We start from the raw sequence: 16,430 nt of genomic DNA, 5'->3' as shown, positions 1-16,430 counted from the left end.
CGTGTCGCTCTAGAAGAGAACGGAACCGGCGGCCCATTATTCCCACGATGTGCGAAAGTCGAGGAGGCGCCTCGGTCAATGCGCATGCACTGGTCATTTCCTAAAAACTGTCTGCGCAGAACTAGGGTGGGCCCGTCAGGTCACGTCTTGTCAATCAAACCATAACAGTGATTGCGTCATCAGTGACGTCGTGAAGCCCGCGGGAAGCATCCGAAGAAAAACCAAAATCATCGGGTGGTCAACTTAAGTCTACGCACGGATTGCGAGCATTCGCACCTAGACTCGGGGGTTACTCCCATCGGGAGCGCTGAACGCGCACCCGATAAACGTGATCTCGAAAATTTCCTGCGAAGAAAGGCGTGAAGAAATATTTGAAGAAAGGGACGGAATGCTCAGCTCGAGTCTGCACCCGGTCAGAAGCGCCCGTGCCCAGACTCGGGGGCTACTCCCATCGGGAGCGCTGGACGCGCACCCGATAAAACTTTTTTGAACTCCAGGATCATGCCCGGGGACTTGATTCTGTGTAGGGTAACGTTGTTTTGCCATCGGCAGTTAACCAGCAAAGCTGGACACGTTACTCAATATCCTTTACGCATTAAAAACCTCACTGAAAAAATACAAGCCCCGATGCAAATATATCGGATGACCTATGAAGACCTGCAGAAAACTTCGGCAGAAGAAGACGTTCGAGTAGCACAACTTGAGTCTACGCACAGATCGCAAGCATCCGCGCCTAGACTCGGGGGCTACTCCCATCGGGAGCGCTGGACGCGCACCCGATAGAAGAAGATAATGCTGTTACAAGATGGACAAGAACAATCAAGGGAGAAGAACATTCAGTGGAGGCATGCTTTAGTCTCTACCTGAAATATCTTCGGCTAGACACTCGGGGACTACTGACGTGGGCATTATCCTTCGGGTAACTGACATTGCCCTATCCTGTACGGCCCAACTGGAGGCCCATGAAGATATCCGATGGCAAGGTGGGCCACTAGGGACGGTGCTGGAGAGGATTCCTTGAAGAACAAGACGGAGAGGAGCCGAACAAGGAAAGTTTAGAGCTAGGTCTTTTGTAAACCTAATCGTACCCGGACAGATCTCTTGAGACCTGACCTCCTATATAAGGGCCAGGAGAGGGGCTGCCGAGGGACACAATCAATCTTAGCAACTTTAGCCACCGTAAGTCTAGAGCTAGGTCGCCGTAGCACTTAGCCTCTCGACGAGATCACAACCAAAACCTTCGGCACCCCATTGTAACCCGATATTTTCATAATCAAGATCAGACAGGCAGGACGTAAGGGTTTTACCTCATCGAGGGCCCCGAACCTGGGTAAATCGCTCTCCCCGCTTGTCTGTTAACCGATGTCTCATGTCAGCCTACAGGATTCCATCAACCCTAAGCCCCAATCGGAGGGCATTGCCGAGGAGTACCCTCGACAAAGGACAAAGTCAAAGTTATGCAGGTCGATGGCAAGTATTTTGTATTTCGCGCATAATGGCCTTAGTAGCCATGGTTTCACAGGCAACCGTTGGTAGGGACATTTGTTGTGGTGTTCTCGACGCCAATGGCATTGGTAACGACCTAGCTTGGAACCAGGTGCGCTGACGCTGACCTACTTCGACGATGAAACCCTAGGCGCCGACCTGCACAACTTAGGATACGTTCTCGTTGGCGCCAAACCCACGAGTCAGATTTTAAAATAGTTTTATCGGCGGATGACATGAGGTATTAGTTTTGGCAAAGTGTCAGACCTGTTACAAAAATATTGTAAGGATACCCTCTACTAAAGCTTATGACTGTAGCTTGGCATGGCCTCTTAAGTACTCTAAATTTCATTTTTTGTGCATGAGATTATTTATTTTGGTGTACACAGTTTTCGTCTACATTATATTAGAAGTGGGACTTGGCGTGATACTTCCGAAATTCGTCCCTGACAGGAATCGAACTCCGGTCGTTAGGATGCGCCACTGCGACCCCAACCACTGGGCTAAGCCCATGTCATCCATTATATTAGATCTTTAATATAACCTTTTGTTCATGTCTTTGATCTTGATATATCCAGGTTATTTGAAATTCACAAGCAATCATTTTCATTTAAAATGAAATTCCAGATATGATCCATAAAAGGTATGTTTAATTTATTGCTTGGTTGTAATATTTTTGTCTTCACCGTTGAAACTGGGACACCAACAACAAAAAACCTAAAGTCAAACAAAAAATACTATCCTCTCACCCGGAGAAGGCGCCAGAGTGCCAGACTATCCCCTTTGGATGCTAGGGTATGGAAAGAAAGTTTATATTGAATATGTAATAATGTATATTATATCCGTTTTATATACAATGACAATACTCGGTTTTTTGCTTACAAAATTTCTTCTTTGTTTAGGCTATCTGTCAGAAAGGCGCCAACTATATCGGAAGCTAATACTCCCTCCATCCTACCAAAAGTGTCTCAACTTTGTTAAAATTTAGATGTATCTCGATACATCCAAATTTTGATAATATTTTGACACTTTTAGTGGGATGGAGAGAGTATAAACAAAAGGGTATATTAATCCTTCCATTACTCTGCCGGTGCAATATTTTTATTTTGGCTATTTTCTTGTACGGACCGTACTGATAATTGCCCCAAAAATGATTAAAGACTGAATATAAAAATCAAAAGTACATACCAGCTTGGATATTCGACGGAACGTTATCATCATGTCATCACGCATTATAAAATGAGAATCCCCCAACCTGGCTACCACATAAACACGAGCGTATATAACATTCCAAGATCCGACCGACAGGACAGTTCCTTAATGAAAGGCACGTAGCCTGGCCAGGCCACTTCCGCCCATCTTCACAGGAACATGGCAAATACGAACATATAACCAGAAAAAGTAGGTGAGATAATCTCATGAATGGAAGAAGCGAAGCTAGTAGAATTTGGCATCCATATCAAGATATACTTCTCTTGTAGAAAAGAAAAAAATTGTCAAAAAATGCAAACCATTAATTAGCAGGTAAGAGTATCTTGCAGGAGATACAAGAAGGAATACGGAGGAAGAATAGTGGAATTACGCATCCTGATCGTGGAATGGATTCGGTGTCAAGAGTGGCCTTTTTTGGCTGTCCAGAAGGCGATTGTCCCCTAAAGCGTCATGGGAATCCGTTGCGTGCAACTTGAGAGAGAGGCCAGCTGCATGTGCATGTGGAGCTAGGGGCAGCTCCCCACTTCCTACAAGGGGCATATGCCCCCATCTATCTGCCCAACGTCACTCACTCTTGTCAGTATTTTATACTCTCCAGTCGGCAAAGATGTGAGGATCATGTGAGAGAGTGTAGTTCTTGCCATTTGGCCAATTTTCTGCTATATAAGCATCGCAACTGCTGCACACTTGGCCACAACCACAGCAGAGGCAGGCCGATATATCCAGTATTCCAGTAGCAGAAGACAACCTTCCTGCTCACCTAGCTCAATCACCCTGTCTGTAGAGGAGCTATCTAGCTCAGGATGGACACCGTGAAGATCAGCCATAGGAAGCACAGTGAGTCGCCAGGAGGAGGAAGAGGGCTGAGCAGGGTTCTGAGGGAGCACAAGGCCAGGCTTTACATCATCCGGCGATGCGTCGTAATGCTCCTCTGCTGCCATGACTAGCTGATTCATCTCTGCTCTTCTCTGACCCCACCATAGGTGTTTTGTTCTTGATTTGATTATCGTTAGTTTGTAGGTAGTCTTGACAGATTCTTTGGTGTGAATGTACATGAGGTAGTTCAGAAGTTGTAGATATATCGATGTTGCTGATGATTAACTTGGATATTGACGTTTGTATGGTAGTGCTGCTAAGTCCTGCAATTGGCAAGGATGTGCATGTGTTAGTTTGTTGGATGTTGTCATCCTTCGCTGTGTGATGAAAGATCTAAAAAAATATGAATGGTATAAAAGGTTTTTTTGTTGGCATTCCATTTATCATCTATGTTGTTGAAGCATGATTCGGGTTTGTTGACTAGCTACCAAATTTCTAATGCAAGTGTGCGTCATTTGGGAATTTTCTTACCTCACTCGATTGGATAAGTTGTCTGAACGATTTCGCATATATATGGCCATCTCAAAGTCGTGCATATTGGGAATATACCATCATATCGAGGTGAAACTTACAAGATTTGTATGCTAATATGTTCAGAATTCAAATAGTTGTGCATGCGACCAGATAAAACTTTACATGCTTCTTAAAATATGAGAAATTTCCCATATAATTTAATCCATAAAAATAGCAGATAAAGCATGACCATGAAAGTAGAGAATAAACTAGTCATGCAATCTAGAAGGTAAGACGTAAGAGCATGTCACTGATTTCTAGTAGTAGTGATTTGAATATGACCCCCAATAGATAAAACAGGAACATAGGGTGGTTTGGAAGAAGAAACGTTCACGGTAATATTAGGTAAGTAGTCATAGAGAAATTTGTCGTTTTTGGAAAAGTAGTCGTCGACATCAATATCAAAGAAGAAACCATAAGTTGCCCGAGAGCCTCCCAAAAAAGCCGATCACACCTCTTTCGTACATGATCAGAAGAAGCGAGGTTCTGCGACCTACTGTCATGGACGGTGGGGCAAAGCTCTAGAGTCAAGAGACAGACTCATGTCGACTCTGTGAATGGTTCACAACCATCAAATTTTTCTTCCACTAATATACGGCAGTGTTTTAACTTCTAAAGAGACCGTTCGGACTTATCTTCCAAATGTTTGGGCTCCGGTTGTTTATGGAGGAAAGAAGCCAACGCATACTGGTGGCATAGGTGAAAGCTCGGCCCAGATCATTCACTGAACACGATGGATGCGAATGCGATAGGACACATGTCATGGAGATGCGGCATATGATGAGTACATTTGTATGTGGCATCTTCTTATGTTGTTATTAATGTTAGGAGAGCCTCCTTATAAGGAGGTGTAAGTCCCTTCAAACTAGATATGTGCTTACGTGGACTAAATTTTAGTCTCACTTACTTCCATGCAGGGATGAGCAAAGTGGGACTCTAGGATTAATTATAATAATTATTGAGAATACATATAAATGAGTTGGCCTAATAATCAATAATTTCAACAACCCCAACCGGATTTCATAGGCTCGTAGAGTTTGCATATGGTTCTAGAAGAATATTTATAATCATGAACTTTCACCTTAAACCTTATGCTGCACTAGTTTACAATTAAGCCATGGACTATGTTTGGAACTGCAGGTTTTCTATGAACCTAGTTGCACACAAAGTCGTGACTGATACTAGGCTTCCTGAAGGTTTCCCCGTGGGTGAAACTTATAAACATATTCAGGTGTATTTTCATGAGCTAATTAAACATTATGCATAATGTCAGTGATGCGCACATGATCAGTTGTTCTACTTGATGTTCTACCCGATGTTCTATTCGACGTGAACCACCTTCGTCACGTGAAACAGTTGGCCTAACTGTTACATCAAGGGGTGACTATCGATGTGTGCCATGTACATGGAGTGCCTACCCACCCGCGACACGTGCATGACCATTTGTTCGCCATACTTCCTTATCGACGTGCACCTCGACCCTATCATCAAGTGATCTGCCTAATCTAGACGCCCCAAGTGACGAGGTTGTACCCTCGGTAATGTCCAAGGTTACGGACTTAGGTTCTAGGGAAAGGCGACGCGTGAAGACCCCTGGAGCGGGATGGCACACGAGGAACCCAGGTTCACGTCCGTGTGGTGGAGGATCGCTACATCCTGCTAGCAATCCAGTATAATCATAGTTGTGTATAGGGTGCCGCCCTAGGCGGAGTTGTGTCTAGTCTAGGTCCAATCTCTATGTTGTATGTATATTGCGGCTATGCTATATCAATATGATCTAAGGGACGCCCTGCCTGGCCTTATTTATGCAACCAGGCTAGGTGTTGTGGGTATACTTCATGGGTGTACCATCGACAGTGCCTAGATCCGGCAAGCCCGGGTGGCCCATAGATGGTGATGTGGCGTGTGGCTCGTCGGGCGGCCCAGTTGCTGTTGATCCTAAAGGATGAAGTCCAGCCCAGGATAGGGAAGCCGGATCCCAACCGACCATCGGAGGAACCCGGATCCATGGAGGTCCAGGAGTAACCCGGATCCATGGAGGCCCAGGAGTAACCCGGATCCATGGAGGCCCAGGAGTAACCCGGATCCATGGAGGCCCAGGAGTAACCCGGATCCATGGAGGCCCAGGAGTAACCCGGATCCATGGAGGCCCATGTGGAACCCGGATCCGATTTACGTAGGGAGGAAGGCAGATCCTTGACGTACACGGCAAGACCTTGTACCGTAGTTAGGCGACCTGTAATCCGGCTAGGACTCTCCATGTAAACCCTAGATCCGTGCGCCTTTATAAGCCGGATCCCGGGAGCCCTGAGGGGAGATCTCGAGTTAGAAGCGAGACAACCACAACTCATTGTAACAACGCGAAAGCGCCCAGATAATTCCAGACAAGCAGCAGTAGGCCATGTCATCGTGCAGGTGTTCTGAAGCTGGGTAACTCGCGTACCACCATCCCGTGTGCACTCCGCCCTATGGCCCCTACTTCTTCTCCCCCTCGTGAGGATCCCTCCTCCGAGGTACCGTCGATTAGGCAACGACAGTTGGCGCCCACCGTGGGGCCTGCGGCGTCTGGAGGCCGGAACCGGGCGGGTTCCACATCTTCATCTGCGAGACCGTCAATTTCGACGGAAACGCACTGGTAAGTACGGCAGCTACGACCGCCGCCGAGCAGGACGCAGCTGCAAAGATCCGATCCGAGTCGCTGGAGCTTTCCACAGAAGAATCCGCCTTAGACCCGGAAATTTCAAATTCTGGTTTTGGTAGCCGGATCCGCGCCTACGTTTTTGGTAGTCGGATCCGCGCCTACGTTTTTGGTAGTCGGATCCGCACCTATGCTTTTGGTTGCCGGATCCGCGCCTACGTTTTTGGTAGTCAGATCCGCACCTATGTTTTTGGCAGCCGGATCCGCACCTAAATTTTTGGTAGTCGGATCAGCACCTATATATTTGGTAGCCGGATCCGCACCTATGTTTTGTAGCCGGATCCATGCCAAAATTTTGGTAGATGGATCCGCACCTCAATTTTTGGAAGTCGGATCCACACCTAAATTTTGGTAGGTGGATCCGCACCGACAGGACCACTGCGACAATCAATCTCGCACCGGCTCGACGGAACGCCGAAGAAAAACCGCCACGACCGACGTTGACTCCGCTCCAAACAGCTAAGTCCCTATTTATAATTAATATTTTAATATTTTATGATCATGAGATTAAGATTGGTTCACTCATATCCTGAGTCTTTTACCGCTTTCACTGTTGGTCATATCTTTCCCACGATTTGCCTTGCGCTCGTGAAAAACTTTGTACTGTTTTTGCCGCTTAAGGCTCCAGTACGCTGCAAAATTTCCGCCTTCGGGCGTTAGCTTGAGTTTTCTGGCCTACACGTTTTCTGTTGTTTATATGTGGATTCCTTAGTAGTGACATTTCGGTACTTAAAACCGGCCTCTGTTTCTGAGGTTCTTGATTGTTTCGCTATTAAGCGCTATCGCCTCAGCAGATGTTCTGTGTTTAAAGTTTGCCGTCTCGCGAAAAGTCAAGCATATAAACCAGAAGAATGGATAAACCAGCACTTGCTTAAAACATATAAATTACATTAACTGTTCAAGATAGTCGAGTTTTTTCCGCCTTGACAGTTTTATGTTGTTCAACTGCTGCATAGTTTCAGCTTTAAAACATTTGTTCAAAGGCCGTTTTTGTTCCGCCTTGCATTTGTTCGTTGAACATGATCAAAGAAACAATTTAATACAAATATGTTTTTATGTTTATGTATCAGGTATATGACACTTGGACGTACAACAGTCCCCCGAGGTTAGGCGGATCCATGGCGTGCACAGCTGGAAAAGTAACTTGAGTCTTGATTCCGCTATGCTTAGCCGGAACCAACCCTCGGGGGCTGCGGTTCGATCTTAGGTGAAAAATGTGTTTCCTTTCGGGTATCAGTGCTGGAAATTTTCGCCTAGATGCTTGGGATTTACGCTATTCCTAAGTCACATATAAAGATAAAGCTACTCTAAGAGCACCAAGCCGGATTTTCAAGTAAATTCACCTTGGCGCTCGGGGGCTACATCGATGAAGTTCTCTTTGGAGCAACAAGTCGGAAATGACGCTTGGGGGCTAAGTTTCTGAGCATCGAGTCTCCTTGGAGCAAGCCGACTCAACGCTCGGGGGCTACATACATATGGTTATGTCAAGAAAATTTTCAAAGATGGCGAAAATCTGGCTAACTAGTCGGATCCGCACCTAATTTTTGGTAGCCGGATCCGCACCTAATTTTTGGTAGCCGGATCCGCAACTAATTTTTGGTAGTCGGATCCGCACCTCAACTTACCGCTCGAATCACGCGAAAATGGCGCCAAGATAGGCGGAACCGTTTGAATCTTTTAAGGTTCCGGGTAACGGCGTGAAGATAAGCAAATTCTTGTCCGCATAGCGGGGAGTAACCCGGAGACATGTTATGTCTTGTCGATGGATGAAGTCCCGCAGATGAGGGTTTTTTCCGACTGAAAGTTGGGAAAGAAGAAAATATGAAGTTAGAGCTCTTCAAGTTTCTCCGCGTTACCAATATTGCCGGAGACCATGATGGACTAGTGAGGCGGAAACAGCAGGTGAAACTCGGAGAACTCTGGGGGCTACTGTTGTGGGTATACTTCATGGGTGTACCATCGACAGTGCCTAGATCCGGCAAGCCCGGGTGGCCCATAGATGGTGATGTGGCGTGTGGCTCGTCGGGCGGCCCAGTTGCTGTTGATCCTAAAGGATGAAGTCCAGCCCAGGATAGGGAAGCCGGATCCCAACCGACCATCGGAGGAACCCGGATCCATGGAGGCCCAGGAGTAACCCGGATCCATGGAGGCCCAGGAGTAACCCGGATCCATGGAGGCCCAGGAATAACCCGGATCCATGGAGGCCCAGGAGTAACCCGGATCCATGGAGGCCCATGTGGAACCCGGATCCAGTACGACGTAGGGAGGAAGGCAGATCCTTGACGTACACGGCAAGACCTTGTACCGTAGTTAGGCGACCTGTAATCCGGCTAGGACTCTCCATGTAAACCCTAGATCCGTGCGCCTTTATAAGCCGGATCCCGGGAGCCCTGAGGGGAGATCTCGAGTTAGAAGCGAGACAACCACAACTCATTGTAACAACGCGAAAGCGCCCAGATAATTCCAGACAAGCAGCAGTAGGCCCTGTCATCGTGCAGGTGTTCCGAAGCTGGGTAACTCGCGTACCACCGTCCCGTGTGCACTCCGCCTTATGGCCCCTACTTCTTCTCCCCCTCGTGAGGATCCCTCCTCCGAGGTACCGTCGATTAGGCAACGACACTAGGATTTACAAGAGTCCTAATCTATTACACATTGGAGTTGTGTTCATGTAGGTCTATTCCTTCTATGATCTTTCCTTAGTCGATACACCTAGCTTCTTGGGCTTTGACTGCTTGTTGCACCTTGGGCTTCATTGACCTTCGACTGAACCGCACCCGGTATACCAATAACATGCACCTGATAGGGTATATCCATGTCACCAAGGGCAAGGAGGATCTAGTTAATATTGTGTTTGATATATATGATATCATTGCATGCTAGAAGCTACCTAAGAGTTCAGGAGGAGGTATAGTCTATGATGAAAAATCTTAGGTGTTAGGAGAGTCTTGTTACGATTCTCTTGATGGAGGTAGTCGTAGAGAATTAAGTCTAGATAAAGATGGTGAGATGAAGGATTAAGAAGAAGACGAACGCAGAAAAGATGATGCATAAGAAGATGATTATGGATAAGATGATGACCCTCCACTGCCAAGATCGCCTGATTGTGATATCAAATCCACGAACACAGTATGGGAGTCTCGTATATTCATTCATCATTTAAGGGTCACATATTGTTCTTATACTACTAGGGTTCTTGGATCCATGGTAACCCCAAACCTAAAACAAATTGGCTATGTGGTTGCATCTTTCCTCTCTAACAAGATGTATCATGTCAAGTGGAGTATGTTCAAGTCTTATAAAAATGTAACACCTGATATGTTTACACCAAGTATTGCAAAACGATGTGGTGATGATCCATGGAAAGATGTATGTGGTATGGAGAACATGTGTTACCTTCTACATGGTGGTCACAATACTAGTTATATGCAAGATCTCATGGATATTCACCAGGTTGTTAAGATTGGCATATCAGATTGTCATTGTTTTCTTAGCCACAGTAATTTATATGTTGTTTGAGTACTCATTGTGTACTGCTCGAACTATTTTTTACGTGTGAAATTATTTGTTTAGGGTGAAAACTATTATGGCTTACCTGGAAATATTTTTGTCATGCCTACTTCACACTGGCCATATTGCCATTTTATTGCAAACGGTTTTTGATGGATCTCCAATGCCATATATTGGGTTACCAAAATTCCATTCTAACATATCCTAAACGTCTTTTTATTATTATGAACAGTTGCCAATGTTGGTCGGGTCGCGGGCGACCAAGTCTGACACCCTCACTACTAATTAATGTGTAGCTACTTTTAACTGTGTGCCTTCTGGCTGTCAGCATCGGTTTGTACTAGTATTCCATGCAATACCAATCACCCCTAGTAGTACCACTTGTTAATTAGGGGGCAAACTCGACCCCCACCCTAGTAGTACCTGCTTGTAATATGTTTGATTTAAGCTATAGTAGCTTGTCCAATAAGATTTATCCCACATCCATAATTAATTCCCAAAGTGAGAAAACATCTAAAAATATTTCAAAATATACTTATAGATGTCAAAGTAATTGCATTTTTTGCATTTAAGTATGTTATTAGTTGAACAGGTTTGTACGCGTTCCGTTACTAGTCCGGCAAAAAATAGATTGTAGTCATTATAGTCATTCATATACAATCAATGGATTTTCTTATAATTCTTCTTTGTTTAGGTTATCTGCAGTAGAGGGCCCCCAACCATATTGGAAGCTGGTAAAAAGAATAACTATTATTAATAATCCTCACTTTTCTATACCTGCGCAATATTTGGGTATTTTTCCTGTAGGGATCCATACTACTCCTAATAGCCCAACGAAATGATTAACACGTTAATACAAAAACCAAAAGTACATACCAGCTTGGATATCTCAAGGAACATTATCATCATGTCATCACGCACTATAAATGAGGATCCCCCAACTTGACGACGACATAAACATGAGTATACATTACATTCCAAGATCCGACCGGACAGTTCCTCAAGGAAAGCCAGCCACTTTCGTGCATCTTCACAGAATTATTCTCACCACCTTTCGAAGGAACATGCCAAAAAAACGCACACATATACACTAGACAAAGCTGGTAAAATTAGGCATCCTGGTGGATTCGGTGACTCGGGAGTGAGTGGCCTTTTTTGGTTGTCCAGAAGGCGATTGTCCCCTGGGGCGTCATCGGAATCCGTTGCGTGCAACTTGAGCGAGATGCTACCTGCTGCATGTGCATGTGGAGCTGGCGGCAGCTCCCCACTTCCTACAAGGGGCATTTGCCCCCATCTCTCTCTACCCAATGTCTCCAACGCATCAGGTTTTTATACTCTCAAGTTGGCAAAGATGTGAGGATCATGTGAGGGAGTAGTCCTTGCCATTACCCTGCTATATAAGCATGGCAACCGCTTGACACTTCGCCCCAACCACATCTAAGGCAATCAGATCCACTTAGTACCAGCAGAGAGCCTCCCTGGTCACTTAGCTCAATCACCATCGTCTCTGTTCAGGATGGACAAGATGTACAAGATGAAGAGCCATGGAAAGCAGAAGGGGTCAGCAGGAGGGCTGAGCAGGATGATGAGGGAGCACAAGGCCAGGCTTTACATCATCCGGCGATGCGTCGTCATGCTCCTCTGCTGCCATGACTAGCTCATCCATCTCTGTTCTTCTCTGACCCTACCATAGATGTTAATTTCTAGCTAGGCTTGACAAATTCTTTGTTGTGCGTGTGTGTGTATGTACAAGGGGTAGTTCAGAAGTTTCAGATAGATGTTGCTGACGGTTTTGGTTTCGTGTAGTGGTGCTCCTAAGTCCTGCAATGGCAAGGATGTGCATTTATGGATCTGCTGTGTGTTGGCATTCTTGTTGTGGGTTTGCTCGATCAGAAATGAAAGATTTCGAAAATAGAAGAAGGAAGGATTGTGAAAGATATGAAAAACAGGTTTATCTCTTGGAATTCCAATGTATGGTCTGTAATACTGGAACATGATTCTTGATATCTGACTAGCTACCTAAATGCTAGTGCAAATATGCCATTTGTTTTTGAACATTCTTACTTCATTCGATAGGATCAGTCGTTTGAAAGTTTTCGCACGCAGAACTACTTGGCTGGCTGCTGTAAGATTCAGATCGCCTTGCCTTTGCAGCCTGCTGACCTCGATCTAGTTACCAATGTGCGCCTGTTGGGGGATGGAGGCTCATCCAAGCCGGCGGTACTGCCTTGGGATAACGCTCCTTGAGTGGGTGCGTTGATCCTCGGCTTCGGTGGCGGGCAACCGTGGTTTTGTCTGCGGCGCCGGTTGCTGGGCACCGTGGCAGTGTTGGCGGTCGGCCAGGCGATAGTAGGCCAGATCTCACCATCCCATCACGTCCGAGACCTTGAATAAGGTGATGGGGTTTCTCTCGTGCCAAGACAAATATTTTCTAGATACCTGCCATCATTGATCCAATCGGAGTGTCGAGTTTCGGAAGGCTCCTCCGGCGAACTTCACTAGGCGACATGCCTGGAGATTGCTGGAACGGGTGGAATTCAGTCATGCGCACCCATGTTTTATTCTGTCCGTTTGGTTTCAGGGGAGCGTGGCAAAGTTCTGTTGTCTGTTACCATCACGGGACAAGTCTTACGGTCCATGGTAATGATAGAGGCAGAGAATGACATGGAAGTTGGAATTCTGATGATTAGCAATGGTGGTTCGAGTCTTTTAGACGATGAGGAACTAGCTTGGTGTTTCATGACTCGTAGCAACGGCATCGACAAGTGGGGGCGACAACACAGGAGAAGTTCAATGTCCTACATTGCAGGGTGAAAATCCAAGGTCTGCCTTAATTGATTGTGCTTGGCAATGGTCTTATTGAAGGCATTGTTATATGAGCGAATACTTTCTATAGGATGAAAATCTATGATCTATGATCGGGTGATGATGGTGTGTGTGCATTGGAGGCGTCGTTGTTGGAGAAATTGGTCTTCTGGTACTGGCTTGGTGATGTATGTATTGCTGCTACAAAAATTGATCACTCTAGCGAGAATTTTCTGGTTTCCCTCTTGAAGGCGTCGTTGTTGGAGAAGTTGGTCTTCTGGTACCGTCTTGGTGGTGTATGTATTGCTGCTACAGAAAATTGATCACTCTAGCGAGAATTTTCTTTTGTGTAATTCGTCTTCATTTCTTTTTGTCTGTGCATCCGTAATGCCGTTAGAGCAGTGTGTTATTGCAGAGGCTGTGTAATTGATATCTTCGTGATACTAATATATACTCTTTATCGAAAAAATGGCCTTCTCAAGGATGTGCACTTTGGAAACTTGCGGTACCGGCATTCCGGCAATAGTAGGCCGTAGATTGTTCAAATTCAAATACTTGTGCACACAACCAATTAAAACTGTACGTGTAGTAGTAATTATTGTGAATATGGCAGCAACATTTTCACGATGTTGGCTGCTCCAATAACAAAAATTGCAGCGTTGTCAAATGTGTCACTTGATTATTTCGGGACAAATTTACTTGTGCTTTCGTTGGTTCAATATTTCTGATGTTAACTGCACACATTTATGAATGGAAATGTTAATTCAATGTTTTGTCAAATTTGCCGTCCCATTGAGCGATTATAAACACGACTCCTGGCTCATGGAGCTACTGGATTTTTAGCAGCATTAAATAAATTAGGTTGTCTAAAAAAATATCAAGCTTTAATTTTTTAATACCACAAAATAAACTAATATAACAGAAATGAGAAGCTTCAAGGAACCTGCATAGATGCAGCACTGTCGTTGCTCCTGCTTGGTCTTGATTTTGTAGCAGCACAGCTCACTGTGAGCAGGGTCCTTGCAGATCTCATTCGGTGCCATCATGCGTCGTTATATTCAGCATTTCTCGCAATGACTAGAGTATTGGAAGACCAGGCAAGCTGATAATTTATTAACTTGTGCATGAAACATGCAGGATTGTGCATTGCCAAATATCTTCTCAGCAATTATTTGGTTACTGTTGCTGCTAAGAATGGATACATGCCATCAATGCAATGATTTTATGTCGATTTCGTTGCTGATAAAAAAAAGGTTGCAAACAGAGTTTTGGAATTCCCGTTCCTTCTTGCCCTGAACAGCCTTGATGGATGCCTCAACCCGAAACAAGATACTAACATGATGCATTGTTTTCAAGGAGTCACTTTTGTTTAGTGCCAATGGGCACGGTTCCGAACACGCTGTTCTTTTATTACTCCGAATGTCGGTGAAACACCCGTTTAGCGCACGTATCCTGCAACCACTTGCTGCACTTTTTTCAGGATCCACGTCCAAGTTCAGGCTATTTATGTAACCATAGCTGGGAACAGATTAATTAACTACTGCTAATCACGGTGCAAGTTGTACTTCGACAAGTAGGTCCAAAGTTTTGACAGACTCTTCTGCAACCGCGACACTCTACCTTCACATTTTAAACATAAGGGCCTTTGTCTTGCGTTAAATTAATAACGTCTTAACATCAAGTACATAGTACTGGAAGATCAGCTTAGAGACAACTCACACCACAAGAAAGATACAACAAGAAACACAACTTGACGGTCGAGGCCCTCGTCTATCAGCTAGATCAAACATTGGAGAAGACAAGCCTAGAAGGGACGCCAGGAGAGTGAACCAGCCATCGTCATCGCCTGGCATGCCGTCAAAGTATAGACGTCCGCCTCCACCTCTGAAGAAGGTCCCTGCCTTCTCGCCCAGGATCAAGGGCGTCGCACCGTCGAGAGGCAGAGAAGCTCCCCCTAGAGCACGGATGCCACACAAAACGGGTGCCCTAGAGCAGGGACTACCACCAAGAGCACCTCCGCACGTGAATCCTGCAGACATCATCGTCGACCGCCACATCGACCACCAATCAAGACGCAAGCTTTAGGACTGAAATCGCCGAACGAAGACACGGTAGGGAGACGCAACTGGAAACCCACCAGAACACACAGCTCAACACTCCTCAAACCCAAGACGTCGCCTTCAACAAGGGAACGACGCCACTACGCCGCCGCCAAATCCGAGAGAATTGGGCTTTCTCCTGGGAGGAGGAGGGGAGAAGGTAGATGGACCTCGGCGATGCCTCTAGGGAGCGGAACGGCGTGGTGTGTCATCACCGTCGTGACCGCCAACAACAGTCAAGGGTTTCCCCCGGCCAGAGCTCCCAACCCCGCCATCCCGAAGTCGCAAACCCGACGGGAACGCTAGGCACCAGAAGCATCGGGTGGGAACTGCACACAGGGAGGTCACCGTCTTTAGATCTGAGGTGGAGGAAGACGACCTCCACACCACGAGCAACAGCCTCCACTCCCTCGCCGCCCACTGATGTCTACGCACGCTTCTATTCTTGTAGACAGTGTTGGGCCTCCAAGTGCAGAGGTTTGTAGAACAACAGCAAGTTTCTCTTAAGTGGATCACCCAAGGTTTATTGAACTCAGGGAGATAGAGGTCAAAGATATCCCTCTCAATTAACCCTGCAATTACGATACAAGAAGTCTCTTGTGTCCCCAACACACCCAATACACTTGTCAGATGTATAGGTGCACTAGTTCGGCGAAGAGATAGTAAAATGCAAGTGATATGGATGAATATGAGTGATAATAATAATCTGAAAACATGAAATAAAACAGTAAATAAACGGTGACTCGATGTTTGGAAACAAGGCCTAGGGATCATACTTTCACTAGTGGTCACTCTCAACAATGATATCATAAAGGAATATAAATGTAAGCACTTCACTATGCTACTCTGAAAGACTCTCCGGCTGGATAACGAACACTAATCCACTGTGTAGGTCTGCAAAAGCAAACCTTAAATATGTATTCCCAAGTACTAATAAACACCCCGCGCTGCACTTTGAGCATTCATAGGCGGCACTAACACACCACAGTTTCATAAAGACATCCAACTCAAATTATAATTCAGTGAACAAGTATTCTATGAAATATAGCCTAAGAGACCCACACCGTGCACACACTCCACCTTTACACACGTGGGACAAGGAGTCTCCGGAGATCACATAAGTAAAATCCACTTGAATAGCATAACAACATCTAGATTACAAAGCTCATGGTCACATGAAGATCATACCAAGGAAGAGAGAGAGAGAGATAAACCACATAGCTACCGGTAGAGCC

At 45.6% G+C, this 16,430-nt stretch overlaps 2 protein-coding genes across 2 annotated transcripts; both read left to right on the top strand.

The window, feature by feature from the left end:
- Nucleotides 1–3,340: 3,340 nt before the first annotated feature.
- Nucleotides 3,341–3,959, top strand: LOC127326891 (small polypeptide DEVIL 4-like). Its single transcript, XM_051353694.2, has one exon. The coding sequence runs from the start codon at nucleotides 3,501–3,503 to the stop codon at nucleotides 3,642–3,644; it is 144 nt and encodes a 47-aa protein (XP_051209654.1). The 5' UTR covers nucleotides 3,341–3,500; the 3' UTR covers nucleotides 3,645–3,959.
- Nucleotides 3,960–11,648: 7,689 nt separating this feature from the next.
- LOC127326804 (small polypeptide DEVIL 4-like) lies at nucleotides 11,649–12,211 on the top strand. The gene has a single exon (XM_051353617.2). It carries the CDS (start codon nucleotides 11,808–11,810, stop codon nucleotides 11,946–11,948), a length of 141 nt encoding a protein of 46 aa, XP_051209577.1. The 5' UTR covers nucleotides 11,649–11,807; the 3' UTR covers nucleotides 11,949–12,211.
- Nucleotides 12,212–16,430: the final 4,219 nt, after the last annotated feature.

The sequence above is a fragment of the Lolium perenne genome, chromosome 1 (genome assembly GCF_019359855.2).
Source record: "Lolium perenne isolate Kyuss_39 chromosome 1, Kyuss_2.0, whole genome shotgun sequence".
NCBI lineage: Eukaryota > Viridiplantae > Streptophyta > Magnoliopsida > Poales > Poaceae > Lolium > Lolium perenne.
The sequence above is the reverse complement of the archived record's forward strand: the minus strand, read 5'-3'. Positions and strand labels throughout refer to the sequence as shown.

Bases quoted from the DNA above. Each gene is read 5' to 3' on its own strand.
- LOC127326891 (XM_051353694.2), top strand. From the start codon at position 3,501: ATGGACACCGTGAAGATCAGCCATAGGAAGCACAGTGAGTCGCCAGGA.
- LOC127326804 (XM_051353617.2), top strand. From the start codon at position 11,808: ATGGACAAGATGTACAAGATGAAGAGCCATGGAAAGCAGAAGGGGTCA.